Source organism: Podarcis vaucheri (assembly GCF_965113315.1).
Source record: "Podarcis vaucheri genome assembly, chromosome: 2".
NCBI classification, from domain to species: Eukaryota; Metazoa; Chordata; class Lepidosauria; order Squamata; family Lacertidae; genus Podarcis; species Podarcis vaucheri.
Genome location: NC_138760.1, coordinates 110,344,288 through 110,363,137, shown reverse-complemented (window position 1 = coordinate 110,363,137; position 18,850 = coordinate 110,344,288). Strand labels below are relative to the sequence as shown.

Below are 18,850 nucleotides of genomic sequence, written 5' to 3'. Positions count from 1 at the left end.
AGCCTGGGGAGTTGTCAGGAACTGGTGTCAAGCGTAGGTCGTCAATCAAAGAATATACGGTGTCAGTGAAGTTAACACTTTCTTCAAAGAAACCAAAACAGTGCAGCCTTAGTGATCCCAACAACTCTTCCCAGCAGGTCTTGTCCCAATGAGGCAGCTGCGAGAACTGAAGGTCCCCATCTTCCCACCGCTTGCTAAGGCACCTCCTCTCCAGGGTCTTTCTTAAGCAGTTGCAAACCCCCCCTGTTCTGCCCTCTTCATTTCTCTGTATGTCCTAGGAGACCAGGTGGAGGGGAGCTGGTTGCAGCAGGAGGGGGAGACTCCCTGGCTTCTTCAGCAGCCTACCTCTCTGTCTCCTGGCCCCGCACCCCTCCAGCCTCCGCTTCTGCCTCAGAGTTTGAACTGCCCTCTACCACAGACTCTTCCTGCTCACCAAACCCTGTGACCTCATCTGCTTCTGACACTTCTCTCAGTCTGCTCCCTCTGACCCCTCACCATCGCCCCACCACCAGTCCCCTGGTTCTGAGACTTCTTCCCCCTGGGGGTTTCCCAGCTGGTGTCTCCCTCCACTCCTCTACATCCAGCCAGTCCATGACAGGAGATGAATGCAGCCCTCCAAGTTTCCCAGTCCAGCCCTCCGTACTCTCTCCAAGTCAATCCCCATCACTAGGTCACAGCCCTGCTGCATGCCCTCATTGGATTCTATGCCCTTGATCCGGGAATACAGAAAAACCTGCTTTCGCTTGCCCAGGACATAAACTATTGTACAAAGGGAAAAGTCACATCTGTTGCTCCACTCACTCATTGCGCCTGAAGTGAGCAGGTGAGGTCCTTGGGCTGAAAAAAATGCTCCTTTCCCCTTGCTTTAAAGTTCAAACATCTTTCCCTTTCTCTTCATAGGACTAAAAAGCTCCTTTTCTTTTCTTTTTGTGGAAAAAAAATCTTTATTGAAATTCATTAATGTCATTACAGATTTAACTTCACACATACACATACATACAAAGAAAACATATATTCTTAAATTAATTTACCATAAGGGGTTAATTTAAACTTCTAGTTCCGCTTAGATTTCAACTAAGTTAAGATCAAATAATGTGACATAAAATAAAGTAACCGATAACAAAATAAAGTAAAATAAAATAAATGTAGACTTCCCATCCTTTCCCAATATAGTTGACCTTTACGATTTTGAATGTACTTATAATTATTACCTTGCATTTAATATACTTTCTAATACTTTCGTACAACATCTTGTACCGATTTTTATTTATTTCTTAATATTTTACGTACACAAGGGTCATTCAAACACTACCATAGATAATATGTCGCTGTTGTTTTTGTATCTCTTAAACATTTCCCATTTTTGAGAAAATGATTGTTTTGTGTTACCTTTTAACCTATCTGTTAATTGAGCCATTTCCACATAGTCTAATAATTTATTTTGCCATTCCGTTAGTGGTGGTATCTTTCCCCCCTTCGAATTAGATGCTATTAATAGACGGGTGGCCGCTGTTGCATATAAAAAGATTTCTCTTATATTTTTCGGGATATCTCTGCCTAAAATTCCCAACAGAAAAGCTTCTGGTTTCTTTAAGAATGTTAATTTAAACATTTCAGTTTCCTTTTTCTCAATGGATTACTCAGCAGTGGATAAGGCCTAGAAGCACTTTCATAACTGCTTAAACTTTTCTTTTTTTCCCAAATAATTTTTATTAACAGGCCAATCAAATCACATTAATTCCAAATCACATTAATTCCAAATTACATTAATTCCAAATTACACAGCCAAATTTTAAAATTTTTGTTGGGGGTACCCATGTTTCGAGCTCAGAAAGGGATCCAATCATCTCTCTTGCTGCTGCTTTAATGTACACAGTTCTGTCAAAATAGTATTCACGGTTCTGTTCAATCTTCTCTTTGTTATTTTCCTCATCTTCTTGTTGTTATCATTTATTCCTTTCTTTGTGATCTCTGGTAGTCTCCACAAGCGGGTTGAAAACAAACGTTGTTATATCCTGTGTGGATTTTACACTCCTTCAAGAGCCATATCAAAATAGACAGGTGCCATTTCCGCACCTCCGTACAAAACATTCCCAAAGTCTGTCCGTTAATTTCCACAGGCCTGCCAGTCTCTCCTCAATTTTCTCAGGGGGCCCTGCCAGGTCAAACTCACAGTCCGATATAATAACAAGCCATGGTCCTCCTCCCCCTCGATATCCTGTGGCCAGGCCTGCCGTAGCAAATCTCTCTTTTCATAACTGCGTCACAAAGAACTTTCATTCCTTTCCCGATGTTCCCACAAGCCATATCTTTGATTAGTAATTTATTTCCACACAGTTCTTAATCATCCTGCTTGTAATCAGTAATTGCAACGATTCTTTTTTGGGGGGGAGGATTGTTAGGTACTAACATAAGATAAAAAAAGAAAAGTCCCCCTCCCCTTTTCAGTCCCGTTCCGACATACAGATCCTTTGATGAATCTTCTTCTTGATTTATTGTTAAATCCAGCCCGTTGCTCCACTTCACATAGATCACTTTAATTAGCAGTCTTATCTCCCGATCTTCACTCGAAATATGTGCATTTGCTTCTCTCTAATTGTTTATTTTGAACTCCTGCAACCAGGACGCGCGATCAGAGACAGCTTCAGGGAGAGCCGTCTCCCACGAGGGCTGTGTGCCTAGTGCCCTCACCCCCTTCTTTCAAATCTGGGGGTGATTTATGGCAACTGCAGGCAAGGCAGTTTTCCCCATTCCCTTGGGGTAACGAGGGAGGCTGCATACTCCCATATCAGCCTCTTAATTACCTTGTGTGAGTCGGAGAGATGGTATTGTCGACCATCTTCCAATGTGCCCCTAGCGGCCCCCCGTTTAAACTTTTCTGGGGGGTAGCCTTGTTTAATTTCCAAACTGATAGACCCTAAAAGCTCATCCACACTTTTGCTTGACCTGTATTTTGACTGTATTTTGTACTGATTAACTTCCTGAAGTCCAATAATTTTTCTCATTGTTCTGCGGATGTGCCTTGCGAAAATCTGATCTTGCTCACTGGATCCTATCAGTCACATCCAAAATCTGAAGGAAGATTTTGCTTACCCAAACCTCTGTTCAGTGGGTGAGATCAGGTTTTCGCAATAAATCCAAGTCAATAAACCCTAATAGCTCTGAGTCGAAGACTGGTTCTTAACCGGCGAGGCAATCTTTATTGGCAAATTTTTCTGTGAGTAAGCCATTGATTGCTAACACCACGCCAATTCCAATAGATTAATCTAATCTGGCCCAGTATATAATTATTACTAAAGTCCATAATGCCCCAGTGGTGGTGATGTTTCTGGTAGAGAGATTCATTTAAACGCTAGACTTATTTATGTTGGGTTTCCACCCTCCCGTTGTAAGATGCGGAATGACTTGTGGTGTTTGGCAATATTCGCTTTTCAGTTTGCAGATATTCAGATGAGCAGCACAGGTGGACGTATAAAACTCGACACACCTGCAGACAAGATGAGTTCTGTTTCTCTCTCTCGCCCTCTTCTGGCCATTCACATTATCTTTTGTTCAGCCATAATTATGCTTAGTAATCACCATTTCTTCGCCTTGAAAAAAAAGAGAAAGACCTGATTTCCAGTTCTGTTTTTCAGGAAAGGCAAATTTGTTACTCACCAAGGAAGGTGATTAGATCTCTGTTAAGAACTGGATTACAGTGTGCTGTGTAATGATGCAAAAGAATCAGGGCTGGGTTTGATGGAACAGGGTAACTAGTGATTAAAAATCACGATGCCCTTGATTCCAGAGATTTGTGATCAGAATTCCCTGCATTTTTGGCCTCTAAAGGGCGTGAACATGTGGCAGGCAGCAGGGTGGAGGGGGACCTGATTCTGTACACATTTGAATATGAAGCAACCTCAATAACACTTCCTGAATCAATATGTGAACTAAAACACAGCTATCCCTCAAAAGTCGGCTTGCCATTCACGGGTGCGGCTGCGTTGCAGGCTGGCAGCTCCTTGCCTGGCATGATCCGCTGTCGAATGGCTATTGGTGGAGATGCCCAGCTGTCGAGGGGCCAAAAGTCCTTCCCACTGGCTGGGACTTTGAATACAAGCCTGCCTGCAAATGGGCCAATCTGCCTCTTGCGCTGCATTGGACCTCCCGCCCACTCTCCCTGTTGTATTATCAATTGTGTACAGTGGTACCTCAGGTTACATATGCTTCAGGTTACATACGCTTCAGGTTACAGACTCCGCTAACCCAGAAATAGTACCTCAGGTTAAGAACTTTGCTTCAGGATGAGAACGGAAATCGTGCTCCGGCGGCGCGGCGGCAGCGGGAGGCCCCATTAGCTAAAGTGGTGCTTCAGGTTAAGAACAGTTTCAGGTTAAGAACGGACCTCCGGAACGAATTAAGTACTTAACCCGAGGTACCACTGTAGAGTCCTTGATATCATTGGTTGCTGTATTAGGGGGCAGGAAGGATATCCCCCCCCCCAGCAGTGCTGGGAAGAGGCTTCGGCTAGCCAACTAAAACAGGCGAGTGTAGCCGATGGGCCTCAAACCCTTCGTGAGTTAGGGACTTCCTCTACATGCGAAGATTGAGCATACAAGACCAGTAGTGGGTCCAACAGGCAAGGAGGTGGTTTCTGCATGTGCTGTAGAGGTAACCGAAGGCCAAAGTAGGGCTTGTTAACCTGGGAAGGTAGCCCATCTAGGTAGTTCTAAACCTCTGCTGTCTTGCAGCTATAGAAAGGCTTCGGGAATAAACCCCAAAGAAGATCCGTACCTGCTGCCTCGCAGGACATATTCAGAAAAAGATCTGTATGAACCCCTGGGGAAACCTGATGCTCCAGATGATGTGCACTAACCTTCTGCTTCTTAATGTTTATCACCATCCTTATTTCATACTGTGTCATACAAGTACATGGTGATGATACAGAATTGGATCCAGAGTTTGGATTTCGAGTATGGAAGGGCTCCTTCCCTTCACAGAAGGGACTGAGATCCAGCAGAGGCTACTGTTGGATTAAGGGAGGGAGGAATTATACACTCATGGGAAATCTGGACCTAAGCTATAAAGTAAGCCTGGGAAAGCCGTGACCCTCCTGTTGCCAGACTCCAGCTCCCATCAGCCCCATTCCATGCTCCGGGATGATGGGAGTTGTAGTCCAACATTTGGAGGTCTGCAGGATTCCCACTCGGGTGATAAAGGATGAACTTGCAATGTAGTAAGAAAGGATGGAACATTCAAGGCCTGGAAACTAGTATGATAATGATTTAGCAAGAAGAAAGCCAATTCTAACAAGGCAGGGTGTGTCTAGGAGAGGCCTCTGAGTGAAAAGACGGTTATCAGGGTGGGTAAAGGTAAAGGGACCCCTGACCATTAGGTCCAGTCGTGGCCGACTCTGGGGTTGCAGCGCTCATCTCGCTTTATTGGCTGAGGGAGCCAGCGTACAGCTTCCGGGTCATGTGGCCAGCATGACTAAGCCGCTTCTGGCGAAACCAGAGCAGCACACGGAATCGCCTTTACCTTCCCGCCGGAGTGGTACCTATTTATCTACTTGCACTTTTACATGCTTTCGAACTGCTAGGTTGGCAGGAGCAGGGACCGAGCAACGGGAGCTCACCCCGTCATGTGGATTTGAACCGCGACCTTCCGATCGGCAAGCCCTAAGCTCTGTGGTTTAACCCATAGCGCCACCCGCATCCCATATCAGGGTGGGTGCATCAGAGGTAAGAAGAGTCGCCCAGTGAGCTCCAATGGCTGAGTGGGGATTCGAATCCTGATCTCCCAGGTCATAGTCCAACATGCTAACCATTAACACCACACTGGCCCTGGGATGTTGGATGATATCCAATGATTTAGCTGGATATCACACATTTTGTGTAGCTGTGCAAGCAATAATATATCAGAAAGGCTGCCTTGTAGGCCTACTTCTAACAATTAGTGCACCAGGAGGCAAGATTTTTGACCTAGTTTATTTGGATAAGATTGGAAGGCTTGCAAATGAGGGTTATGAAAAAAAGGTTATGAAATTATACATGTTTGTTTGTCTTTTTATTTGTTTGTATTGTTTAAAAAATGTTGTAAAACCAATAAATTTTTTTTTTAAAAAAAAAGATTGGGAGGCTTGCAGTGATGGAGCCATAGAAACAACAGCTTATGCCATCATGAACATGCTTGTCTTTTTAGGTGCCACAAGACTGTGTTGCTGCTGATTTCCTGGTTCCATTCTTATGTAGCAAACCACAATTCCTTTCCTCGGTCTACTGGCGGCCTCTTGTGGCATCTCTTTCAGATGTTCTCCCCCTCTACTTTTCTTCACTTTGGGTGCTTCCAATCTGCCAGAATACTGAGCCTTCATCCCAAATTGTGTTGAGGCTGCTGTTACTGACATTATTTTTTTGTATCTTTATTTTTATGTGGAAATTATTCAGTTTGGTTATGTAGTTTTTGATGTGTTTTATATATATTTTTATGACAACTTTGCAATGTTTGTAATTATGTAAATCTTTTCATATTGTAAGCTGCCTTGAGTATTGTTTTAACTGTGGAAAAGCAACATACAAATAATCAATCAATCAATCAATCAATCAATCAATCAATCAATCAATCTTTATTATGGTCCAGAGACTCAACAAATCATTACAAAGCAATACACAATTCAGACAGCCTACCTCCAGTTTAAACAAGCAGTTTGTTCAGACTTAAAGATGGGGATCATTGGTTCTTCCAACCACCGATAAAAACTTTGCCACTGCTAATGTTCTAGTGTTAGTCCGGCCTTCCAATAGGAACCTGACATAGTGAGCCTCTGATTTTCCCGGGAAAGGTACCAGCAAGGGTAATATCAGTTCAGCCCTGGCTTGCTCGTATTTCGCACAGTGCAGCAAAATATGTTTTATAGAATCGGTGTCTTGGGCACACGAGCAAAGTCTGTCCTGGTAGGGAACTCCTCTCAACCTGCCATCCAACACTGCAGAAGGAAAAATGTTTAGTCTGGCTTTGGTGAATAACCTTCGGTAATTTGGTACTTTCAGGTTTTTAATGTAAGGTGTTAACTTCAAGACATGCCCATATTGTACTCCTACTGCCAACGGACTACAGACTGCGTGTGATCGGGATCGCAAGTCACTGTGTGTATTATCTCATAATCTTTGCTTTAATGTCTTTAGGGTGCCTTCATAACCCAGATAATAGAGTTGGGGTGTGTGTGTGTGTGACAGACCAATAGAGATGGCTTTTCTAGCCATGGTTTTCTGCCAATTGCTGACAAACTCATCATTGGTCAGGTGTTGATACAAACCCTTCCCTATATCAAACACTGCAATCCTGAGCCAATGTTTTATGGCAGCCCACCATGCTTTAGTTGAAATTGGGCATTCACCAGCTTCTAAGAGAAATATGGAGTTGGGGACACAGTTGGGTGCCTGCAGAAGAGGTCGTAGAAATTTTGCCTGAAAGCCATCTAGCTTAGGCAGGTCCCCATTATGCCAGACATTTGCAGTGTACAGGAATTTGGAAACGGATTTTGCGTTGAAAACCCTTCAGGCTGCTGGAATATACTTGCCGCCCTTTGTGAAAAAGAATCTGAGTATGGCTAGCTTTGTGATCTCTGCCTTTTGAAGGGAGGTTTGCCAGTGGTGCTTCCAAGATCTTGTATGATGGCATGTGAGCCCTAGAATCATAGAATCATAGAGTTGGAAGAGACCACAAGGGCCATCGAGTCCAACCCCCTGCCAAGCAGGAAACACCATCAGAGCACTCCTGACATATGGTTGTCAAGCCTCTGCTTAAAGACCTCCAAAGTGGGAGACTCCACCACACTCCTTGGCAGCAAATTCCACTGTCAAACAGCTCTTACTGTCAGGAAGTTCTTCCTAATGTTTAGGTGGAATCTTCTTTCTTGTAGTTTGGATCCATTGCTCCGTGTCCGCTTCTCTGGAGCAGCAGAAAACAACCTTTCTCCCTCCTCTATGTGACATCCTTTTATATATTTGAACATGGCTATCATATCACCCCTTAACCTCCTCTTCTCCAGGCTAAACATGCCCAGCTCCCTTAGCCGTTCCTCATAAGGCATCGTTTCCAGGCCTTTGACCATTTTGGTTGCCCTCCTCTGGACACGTTCCAGTTTGTCAGTGTCCTTCTTGAATTGTGGTGCCCAGAACTGGACACAGTACTCCAGGTGTGGTCTGACCAGAGCAGAATACAGTGGCACTATTACTTCCCTTGATCTAGATGCTATACTCCTATTGATGCAGCCCAGAATTGCATTGGCTTTTTTAGCTGCCGCGTCACACTGTTGGCTCATGTCAAGTTTGTGGTCAACCAAGACTCCTAGATCCTTTTCACATGTACTGCTCTCAAGCCAGGTGTCACCCATCTTGTATTTGTGCCTCTCATTTTTTTTGCCCAAGTGCAATACTTTACATTTCTCCCTGTTAAAATTCATCTTGTTTGTTTTGGCCCAGTTCTCTAATCTGTCAAGGTCGTTTTGAAGTGTGATCCTGTCCTCTGGGGTGTTAGCCACCCCTCCCAGTTTGGTGTCATCTGCAAATTTGATCAGGATGCCCTTGAGTCCATCATCCAAGTCATTGATAAAGATGTTGAATAAGACCGGGCCCAAGACAGAACCCTGTGGCACCCCACTAGTCACTCTTCTCCAGGATGAAGAGGAACCATTGATGAGCACCCTTTGGGTTCGGTCAGTCAGCCAGTTACAAATCCACTGAGTGGTAGCATAGTCAAGACCGCATTTTACCAGCTTCTTTACAAGAATATCATGGGGCACCTTGTCAAATGCCTTGCTGAAATCAAGGTAGGCTACATCCACTGCGTTCCCTTCATCTACCAGGCTTGTAATTCTGTCAAAAAACGAGATCAGGTTAGTCTGACATGACTTAATTTTCAGAAATCCATGCTGACTATTGGTGATCACAGCATTCCTTTCTAGGTGCTCACAGACTGTTTGCTTAATGATCTGCTCCAGAATCTTCCCTGCTATTGATGTCAGACTGACTGGGCGGTAATTATTTGGGTCCTCTCCTTTCCCCTTTTTGAAAATAGGGACAACATTTGCCCTCCTCCAGTCTGCCGGGACTTCGCCTGTTCTCCAGGAATTCTCAAAGATGACTGCCAGTGGTTCTGAGATCACATCTGCCAGTTCTTTTAATACTCTTGGATGCAGTTCATCTGGCCCTGGAGACTTGAATACATCTAAACTAGCCAAATATTCTTGTACTATCTCCTTAGTTATTCTGGGCTGTGCTTCCTTTGCTGAATCATTTGCTCCAAATTCTTCAGGTCGGGCATTGTTTTCTTTATCGGAGAAGACTGAGGCAAAGAAGGCAAACTGAAAACTGAAGTATTTAATCTGTTCAAGGTTATGGCCATTCAGCACCCATTTAAACCAGGAGAAGCTTCTTTCGAATACTAAAAATTTTTATTTTTCATAATCAATGGATAAGCCATTTTCAAAACAGTAATCAGAAAACTTCCTCAGCAGATATTTCAAACCCGGTCTGGAACATGAAATGATGGCCGCATCATCCACATATAACAACAAGGGGGTCCTTCTCATTCCTATTTTTGGAAGGTGTCCATCTGGGTCCATTAGGCTCGCTTCTAGGTCGCTTAAGAATAGGCAAAACAGTGGGGGGGGGGCCATAACGCATCCCTGTCTCACCCCCCAGTCATCTTGATACTGTTCGATAACTGTCCCTGTCGACTACATCGGACCTGCAGTTTGGTTCCATTGTACAGGGCTTTTATAAGAAAGAGGAGTCGTTTGTCCTGCAATATCAGATTTAATTTGGGCCATAGCTGGGATCTGGGGATGCATACAAATAAAATGATTCTAGATTCAGGTAGGTAGTCGTATTGGTCTGATGCAGTCGAAATAAATAAAAAAATTTAAAAAATGTCCAGTAGCACCTTAGTTGGTCTCTAAGGTGCTACTGGACAATTTTTTTATTTATTTCAAATAAAATGATGATGATGATGATGATTAGACGCTGTTGGCTATTTATTGAGCATTCATCCTGATTTGCTTGCAGGAAGGTTTATTCATTTATTTAAATTGCATTTATATCCTACCTTTTTTCCTCCAAGGAGCTCAAGCTGGCGTACATGGTTCCCCTCCTCCTTGCCTATAAATTGGACCACAATGCCTCAAGAATGCCTCCCCCCATATGAACCGACCCAGACCCTGTAGCCATCATCAGAAGCATTCCTTTGTGTACCCAGAGGGCGGCAACATGAGAACAGGCCTTTTCTGAGGTGGCTCCCTGCTCTCCCCAGGAACTCATCTGGTGCCTTCATTAAATCTTTAGGCATCCTTAGGAAGGCAAACATCCCTTTTCTCCCAGGTCTTTGGTTAATTAAACAATCTACGAACTTTTAAACTGGGGCGAGGGGTAATTTTTTAAATTTTATTTTATGGAATATATTTTTGTGTTTTATACTGCAAATCACTGTCATCCTCTAATGAAGGGCAGCATAGAAATTTGATAAATAATAGTAGTAATAGCAGTGCTTTTTTCTCAAAAAAATCTTTAGGGGTACTCTCATTTTCCTACTCATATTGAAATACTGCGCCTCAATGAGGCCAAACTTAAGGTTCACAAAATGTTTAGGGGTATGCGTACCCCTGCGTCTCCCCAGGAAAAAAAGGACTGAGTAATAGTACCCACAACAACCCTGTGAGAGGTAGACTGGGCTGAGAGGCAGTGACTGGCGCAAGACTTCATGCCCAAGTAGAGAATTTTGCAAATGGAATGATTTTTTAAAATGATGGTTTTCCCCCTCCACTCATGTAGACATGGGGAAGTAACAGACTCAGCGGGGGGGGGGGGACACAACAAAAGGCATTCCTGTAATTCAGGGGAGGGCTCCCGAAAAATGGTGCACGCTTACCCGGGAGTAAGCCTCGCTGAGCACAATGGTGCCTGCTTGTGACTAAGAATGGCAGCAAAGCGAGGCATCCTGTGCCCATTGGCTTTGACTGCAAGCTTTCCCTGGATTAAAATTCACAACCCAGCAAAAGCGGCACGGGGTGGAAAAAAGACTGCGCGACCCATTTTGCTCTCCGTCCCCACAGCAAGGCAAGCGCTGCTCGCTGCCCGTCCCTCTTCCCCAGCTCTCAGCCTCCGCGACAGCGCAGCAGCGCTCTACAAAGCAGCCCCATTCGAACGCCCTTTGACGCAGGCGCGCTAGGTCCAGTAACTTAAGCGAGAGACCCCCGCCTCCGAAGCATGGAGTTTTTGATCCTATTGGCTACCAAGCGCTCCAAGCGCCAACTCTGATTCTTCCCCCGCCCTCTCTTCTCCCGAGTGCTCCTTTACGTCTCTTCCGTGACCGATCAGCCCATTGGGCCGCCAGCCTACGCGCGGGGCGGAGCTCCTGACGACTTCGCGCATCCGTCATTGGTCAGAACGGAAGATACAGGGCTCTGTCATTGGCCGGCGGAAGTTCTGTCCGGTTCTCTCCCCTCCCCCCCCCGTGCATCGTTCTGTGTGTTGTCCCGAGAAGAAAGGCACGTGCGGGAGGCATGTGGCGCCTGGTTCGCTGCAGGACTGTTGTCGGTAGGTTTCCCCGTCGCAGGGCTCCGTCGAAGAAACTCTCGTGGCAGCCTTGGCCGGCTCCTGTGAGCGTCCGATGCATATTTCGTAGGTTGACTTCAACGCTGGCTCCACTTAACTTGCGGGAAAATTCATTCATTCATTCATTTTTATTGAATTTATATACCGGGCCGGATTTAGGTTTGGTGAGGCCCTAAGCTACTGAAGGTAATGGGGCCCGTTATATGTCCAGCTGTGCTTTGTCAACAACAAATTGTCACTGTTTTTTGTGTTGAATATATGCTTTATGGTAATTTATGGACCTAATAGGTATCTAAAGCCATTTTATGTACTTTATCAAAGTAATTGTTGAACTGAAATACAATTAAGAAGAAGTATATTAATTGTGAAATTTGGGGTGGGTGGGCCCAAGAGAGTGGGGCCCTAAGCTATAGCTCAGGGGTCAGCAACCCTTTTCAGCTGTGGGTCAGTCCACTGTCCCTCAGACCATGTGGAGGCCCGGACTATTGGGGGGGGGGAATGAACGAATTCCTATGCCCCACAAATAACCCAGAGATGCATTTTAAATAAAAGTATACATTCTACTCATGTAAAAACACCAGGCAGGCCCCCCAAATAACCCAGAGAGGCATTTTAAATAAAAGGACACATTCTACTCATGTAAAAACACACTGATTCCTGGACCGTCCGTGGGCCAGATTGAGAAGGCGATTGGGCCGCATCTGGCCCACGGGTCTTAGGTTGCCTACCCCTGCTATAGCTTGTTTAGCTTATACGTAAATCTGGCCCCTATACCTAGAGGTCTCCGGGCAGTTTACAGAAAAGCCCCATGGAATCTCATAGGGCTTGTTTCCGAACAGGGATGCATGCAGTCGACCTTCCAAAACGTCTCTCCCACCTCCCCTTGAAATTGTGGGTTCCCGCCCCAGTTTAAGCTTTTCGGGGAAGGTTAGCTTGCTAACAGATAGTGCAGTGGGGTTCAAAAGAAGAGTGGGACGTAAAGCCTTAGGCCCAAGTTTTTTGTTTTGTTTCATTTTATAATGAATGATTTTAGAGTGTTGTTTATGCTGTACTTTTGTACTTTTTTTATTGTTGTTAGCCGCCCTGAGCCCGGCTTTGGCTGGGGAAGGCGGGATATAAATAAAAATTATTATTATTATTATTATGTTTTTGTGTTTTGTTTTTTAATGATTGACACACACACCCCACACCAAATTTCTAGTTCCTATTTTATCTGTAAGCCGTCCTTGTCAGGGAAGAAGGCAGTGTAAAAATAAATACATAATTATAATCCTAATGATAAAGTCCTATGTATCCTACTGATTAGGAAGAGTGGTTTAATTATGTGTCCTGAGCATTCTTCTTGTTTATTATTATTATTATTTATTTGCACTCCATCCATCTGACGGGGTTGCTCTAGCCACTCTGGGCGGCTTCCGGCACATATAAAAATATAGAATGCTTCAAAGCTCTGCAGAGCTTTGAATGGCATTTTTCATACTTGTGATTTGTACAGCACTGGGTTTCGCAACTTGGGAGCCCCCCAGTTCTTTGGCCTATCGCTCCCATCAGCCCCTGACACCCCAAGCCTGAAGATCTTTGCTGAAGAGTCCTTGGCTTATGGTCCTGCTGTCTAGTGCAGAAGGGAAACTGACAACCTCCTAGTTGCACTCTCCTGTGTACATGTTTGAAAGTACGAATGACAGTTGACAATTTGTGGAATGCCAGTGTAGGACTTGATGTGCTTTAAGTGGCTATTTCTTCTTTTAGAAATCGGCTTACCAAAATGACTGAATTTGGAGAGGGCAACAAGCCATCTTCCTATAAAAGAATAGTTCTCAAGAATGCTTCTGAATACTACTATCTAAAGATCCATTTGTAAGTTCATGCCTTTTTTTCCTTTTGCCCCTTCACCTTGGAAGGATTTTGTGCGGCGTATTCTTTTGTTGATCAATAGGATTTACTAATAAGACTTATTGCTAACTTACATTTCAGGGAGTTTCAGGAAGCTGACTTTAGCCTAAATGCTGTTGAATTCAAACAACTTATCATCTCTGCTCTGAAACGGCTGCATGGTGAGGTATGTTTGTTGTTTATGTTGACTGTCATTATTTGGAGACGGCATTTCTCCAGTTTCCAAATTATGAGACTCTTGAGAGTCCCATGGACTGCAAGAAGATCAAACCTATCCATTCTTAAGGAAATCAGCCCTGACTGCTCACTGGAAGGACAAATCCTGAAGCTGAGGCTCCAATACTGGGGCCATGAGAAGACTCCCTGGAAAAGACCCTGATGTTGGGAAAGATGGAGGGCACAAGGAGAAGGGGACGACAGAGGATGAGATGGCTGGACAGTGTTCTCGAAGCTACCAGCATGAGTTTGACCAAACTGCGGGAGGCAGTGGAAGACTGGAGTGCCTGGCGTGCTCTGGTCCATGGGGTCACGAAGAGTCGGACACGACTAAACAACAACAACAAATATCCCCTTATTTATTTGGATCCACTGCATAGAGGAAAGATGGCTTCTGAAGGAGTACAGCTATGCACTGTTTGTCTTTATGCTTTTAAAACTAGGGGAGAACAGCCAGCTGTTTCTCCCAACTTTAAAGGGTGAAACATTGCAGTCATAACAAGAGAAGACTATGAAGAGAGGAAGTGATATAAAATATGAGTATTCAGCAACTTCATTTTGCAAAGTCTCTGCTTCTTAGTTACAACGTAATATCTTTTCTTTTTAGGTTGGTGCCGCTTTGCTTGTCGATGTGCTGACCTATGAGGAAGAAACATTGTCTGCAGTACTCAGAGTACCTAATGCGTAAGGAACTCTGAATATACATCTTTAGCAAGCGCTATTGGGTGAAAACAAGGCTCTCTAAAATGAAGGGGATGCTCTTTGTGTTTAAAGAAGATGTCACAAGCTTGGTTGGTACTGTACAGGCAACTCCTCATTTACACAGGGTTGGGTTCTGAGGAACTGTGCAAGGCCTGTCCCCCTCACCCTCTTCTGGTGCCGAAAACGGTGCTTGCTTCCATGGTTGTGCTTGTGCCAATCATGCACAAATGGGGAGTTGCCTGTATGTAGCATTGTTGTTGCTTGGGTGTAGGAGTGTTACTTAATGGTGGTGAAGGTGTAATTTCCTCGTTGTTCCTGCAAGGTCAGGGTTGGAAAAATACTTCCAATTTCAAAATGCCAGTACAGTGGTACCTTGGTTCTCAAACGCTTTGGTACGGAAACAACTTGGAACCCAAACACTTCAAGCCGGAAGTAAGTGTTCCGGTTTGCAAACCTTTTTCGGAAGCCGAACGTGCTCCGTTTTCAGTGTTACGCTTCCGATTTGGGTGCCACACTTCCATTTTGAGTGTCACGCTGAGGTCTGTCTGTTTTTGCAGCTCTTTTTTATTTGTTTTTGTGACTGTGTGGAACCCAGTTCAGCTACTGATTGATTGATTGATTGTGTGTCTGCAGTACATTGTTTATTGCTTTCATTTTATGGATCAATGGTCTCGTTAGATAGTAAAATTCATGTTAAATTGCTGTTTTAGGAGTTGTTTTTAAAAGTTTGGAACGGATTAATCCATTTTGCATTACTTTCTATGGGAAAGCTCGCCTTGGTTTTGGAATAATAATAATAATAATTTATTATTTATACCTCACCCATCTTTCTGGGCTTCCCCAGCCACTCTGGGCGGCTTCCAACAAAATATTAAAATACCATAATACATCAAACATTAATGTTTTGGTTTTGGAATGGACTTCCAGAATGGATTAAGTTTGTGAACCAGGGTACCACTGTATGAAATAGCAGCACCCGGCCTACACAATGTTAACCAAAAAACTTGATTTGAGTTACTTGGCAATAGTCAAATGGGTTTCTGACAACCACATACCAATCCTGTGCAAGGTGTTCTCTGCATTCTCCTAAAAAAGAGGAAATTTTCGTTAAATTTGTGTGTGTAAAGATGTGCTTAAAAAGTCCAACAACACAGAACTGTGGATATTGCCTCTCAATGAATGAGACTGAAATCTTAATATTTGTCCTTAGCCTTTTCTGTCATGTTGTGTTGGCACTTGTTTTATGTGAGCAAGAATGTCTCTAATTCTGTCGTTTGAACAGTGGCCTCGCAAAGCTGTGGAGTGCTCTGACGCTGTTTGGTTCATATCAGAACAGAAAGTGTGCTTTTAGGGTGATACAGGTAAGAGTTAAGGTGCAAGCAATCGGATCCCAGGTTATAAACCTGCCTAACAGAAAGGTCATTTCTTTCAGGACTTACATGGGAGTATGCAATGGTGGTTACTCCCAGCTGGATAAAAAATTGCTGCCATAAGATGTTATGTGATAACCAGTCACAGAAGTCTTATTTCAATAATGGTTTGTAGTACACACATAGCAAATTGTAGTTAATTGGTCTTATTTTCTGAATTTCTCTTGAAAAACCAAAAGTAGCTTACAATAAATACCTCAAGTAAGGAATTTGAAACCCATATGGGTTGCTTTTTCATAGCGAAGAGATAAAAATTCATTTTAAGTCCCACACCTGCTTTGATTTTCCTCTGTGGTTAATAGTCCCAGCTAACTAAAACACGGCTTTCTAGATGGATGGAGTAATCAATGAGGTATTTGGATCATTGGTTAATACTAATCGATCAGAATTCTCTTTCACACTACTTGGCTAGCCCACACTTCAGTCTCCTCATTATAACTGGCTGATCAAAGTTTATGCCTTAATTCCATTGTTTATCAAGTATTCTTGGTTGTTGCCCTGGAGCTTCCAGATTGTGGAAATCTATGTACCATAATGTGGTACAGTATTCATGTTGGTAAAAGACCAATTCTTTTCAATATGGGATTGTTTAGAAAAGTAAGCTATTCTGTGTGTTCTGAGAAAGTGACTTTTCCCATCATATATTTTTAGTCCTTGCAGGTGCCTAGTGCTGAAAGGTGGAATAGAAATTTAAATAACAAATGCGTTAAAAAAAACCTTGTCAAACTTGCTTAGAAGCTGCTCACTCTGAATGTTCACTTCTGTGGCTACTGATTTGCTGATATATCATGTTGTAGTTTTATTTTTGCAAGAACACTCCCCGTTGTCCTTGGCCCTCTTCTGAATACCAAATAATTATATAGGCTGTCATCAGTGATTCTTGGTGGCTGCAGAACTGAGTGTTCCTGCCCTCCCATGGTCATTGAAATGCCCACTTTCCCCTCACCTTCTAGGCTTATATTTTATTAAATCTGGTTTCCAAGAAGATTAATCAACTTCCATTCTGTTGGCACAAGTTACTCACATTTTGTTTTCTGCAGGAATAATTTTCCTGTTCTTGTTTTGAAATTCATGTTCCTGTTTGTTCCCCTTCCTAGACTTCTCCATTTCTTCTTGCGTTAGCTGGGAACAGCAGAGAACTGGTGCTGGATTAAATAAACCGAAAAGGCAACTTGACTCGAGCTTGTGAAAAGCCAGAGCGGTCTTAAGATGCAGGTGGCATGGCTGAAATGCAGATTTCTATGTGCGAGACTCCAACGAACTTTCCCAGCACGGCCAGATGTTGCCATTCCACTTGCTCAACTCTCTGTGCATCATTTGCACGTACAAGTAGGAGACAAGGCAGAATTAACCAAGACATTTACGCAGGACGATGTTGTTACCTTTTCGAAGTTAACAGGAGACACAAACCCATTGCATCTGGACGAAGACTATGCAGAGAGCTCAAGATTTGGCAGGAGAGTTGTCCACGGTGTTCTGATCAACGGGCTCATCTCTGCTGTTCTGGGCACTAAGATGCCTGGGCATGGCTGCGTTTTTCTTTCTCAGGAAATTCATTTCCCATCCCCGTTATATGTCGGAGAAGAGGTCTTAGCTGCAGCGGAAGTGAAGAAACTGAAGAGATGTCTTGCTTATATTTCCGTCTCCTGTACTGTTGTAGAAAGTGGCAAAACAGTGATGGAAGGCACCGTTAAAGTCATGGTGCCAGACAATCAGAAATCTCAGATCTGACCCCAAGTTGCAGTATATTATTGTAGCTGAGGCCATGAATAGTTTGCGTGGACATACATTTAAATAATTTTCAAGACAATGCCAACTGGGTACATTAATGCAACTGCTTAATGATACACAGAGTACATCTTATACTTATCTATATCTGTAATTGTTGGTGTTTTGTTTTATGGCTCAGAACAGAGAGCTGGATGCAGATTTCCTGCACCAGTGCATCATTCCCACCTACATTTCCGTGGTTTGTGAACGTGGCTGGTTTGGATTCTTTTGGACCGTTTGTTGTTCAGAACGGGCTTTTCCTGGTAATGGGTTCATAAACTTTAATAAAGCACAGATCCCATTAGAAAAAAAATCATTCTCTTGTATTCCAATGCATAGTTTGGTGGGTTCCTCCTCCTGCCACCCACAATAAAAATAATTACAGTGGTGCCTTGCAAGACGAAAAGAATCCGTTCTGTGATTCTCTTCGTCTAGCGGTTTTTTCGTCTTGCGAAGCAAGCCGATTGATGGATTGGCAGATTAGCGCTATTAGCGGCTTTTAGCGGCTTATCTGCTGATCGGATCAGCTGATAAGCGGCTTAGCGGCTTAGGAAAAGGGGGGAGGGGAAAAAACCAGCAGGAACTCGCAAGACGTTTTCGTCTTGCGAAGCAAGCCCATAGGAAATTCGTTTTGCGGAGCACCTCCAAAACGGAAAACTCTTTCATCTAGCGAGTTTTCTGTCTTGCGAGGCATTCGTCTTGCGGGGCACCACTGTACTTATAAGTGGTCTGTTGCTACCTATTTCCTTCATGCTCAAAGCAAAATGCAGGATCCCTTTACCCCATATATATTCACTCGACCACTTTGATTCACCGAATTGGCACTCCGACAGGTGCTACCTAATACTTGTCCTGCGCTTGTAAGAAATGGGTATTTTAGTACAGGTGGCACCTACTCATTGGAACTCCCCGCCTGTTGACATTTGACAGGGGCCTTCACTGAGCTCTTTGTGCTGCCTGTTGCCTGTTTTTAGACAAGCCTGTCCACACATGCACAAGTTACATGTGCTTTCTTTTTAACTATAGCTGATTAAATGATTATTTTTTTAAAGATCTGTTTTTCAGAAGTACACGTGCCTTCGTGGGCAACAAGTACTACTGGAATTGCTCTGGCCTACAGAAAAATGGCTGTTGTTGGTTTCCCTGTGGTTCTCTCCAGGGCTTTTTCTCAGCAAGAATTTGCCAGAGCTCAGTTCCAGCACCTCTCTGGTGGGTGCCATTGCTATGATAAGAGAATGAGGGAGACGT

At 43.8% G+C, this 18,850-nt stretch overlaps 1 protein-coding gene across 4 annotated transcripts; it reads left to right on the top strand.

The window, feature by feature from the left end:
• Nucleotides 1-11,448: 11,448 nt before the first annotated feature.
• On the top strand, nucleotides 11,449-17,915 carry LOC309525273 (ribonuclease P protein subunit p14-like). 4 transcript variants are annotated; one of them, XM_082210817.1, is made up of 6 exons: nucleotides 11,449-11,573; nucleotides 13,341-13,448; nucleotides 13,566-13,650; nucleotides 14,308-14,384; nucleotides 15,685-15,763; nucleotides 16,930-17,133. In XM_082210817.1, exons 2-6 carry the CDS (start codon nucleotides 13,357-13,359, stop codon nucleotides 16,984-16,986), a joined length of 390 nt encoding a protein of 129 aa, XP_082066943.1. In that variant the 5' UTR covers nucleotides 11,449-11,573; nucleotides 13,341-13,356; the 3' UTR covers nucleotides 16,987-17,133. The 4 variants fall into 4 exon arrangements, with proteins under 4 accessions (XP_082066943.1, XP_082066942.1, XP_082066944.1 ...); XM_082210816.1 differs by having other exon boundaries at nucleotides 11,504-11,657; XM_082210818.1 differs by having other exon boundaries at nucleotides 11,520-11,635.
• Nucleotides 17,916-18,850: the final 935 nt, after the last annotated feature.

What these genes read in the sequence shown, in the direction of transcription:
- LOC309525273 (XM_082210815.1), top strand. Translation starts at nt 17,042, where the DNA reads ATGCAGGTGGCATGGCTGAAATGCAGATTTCTATGTGCGAGACTCCAA.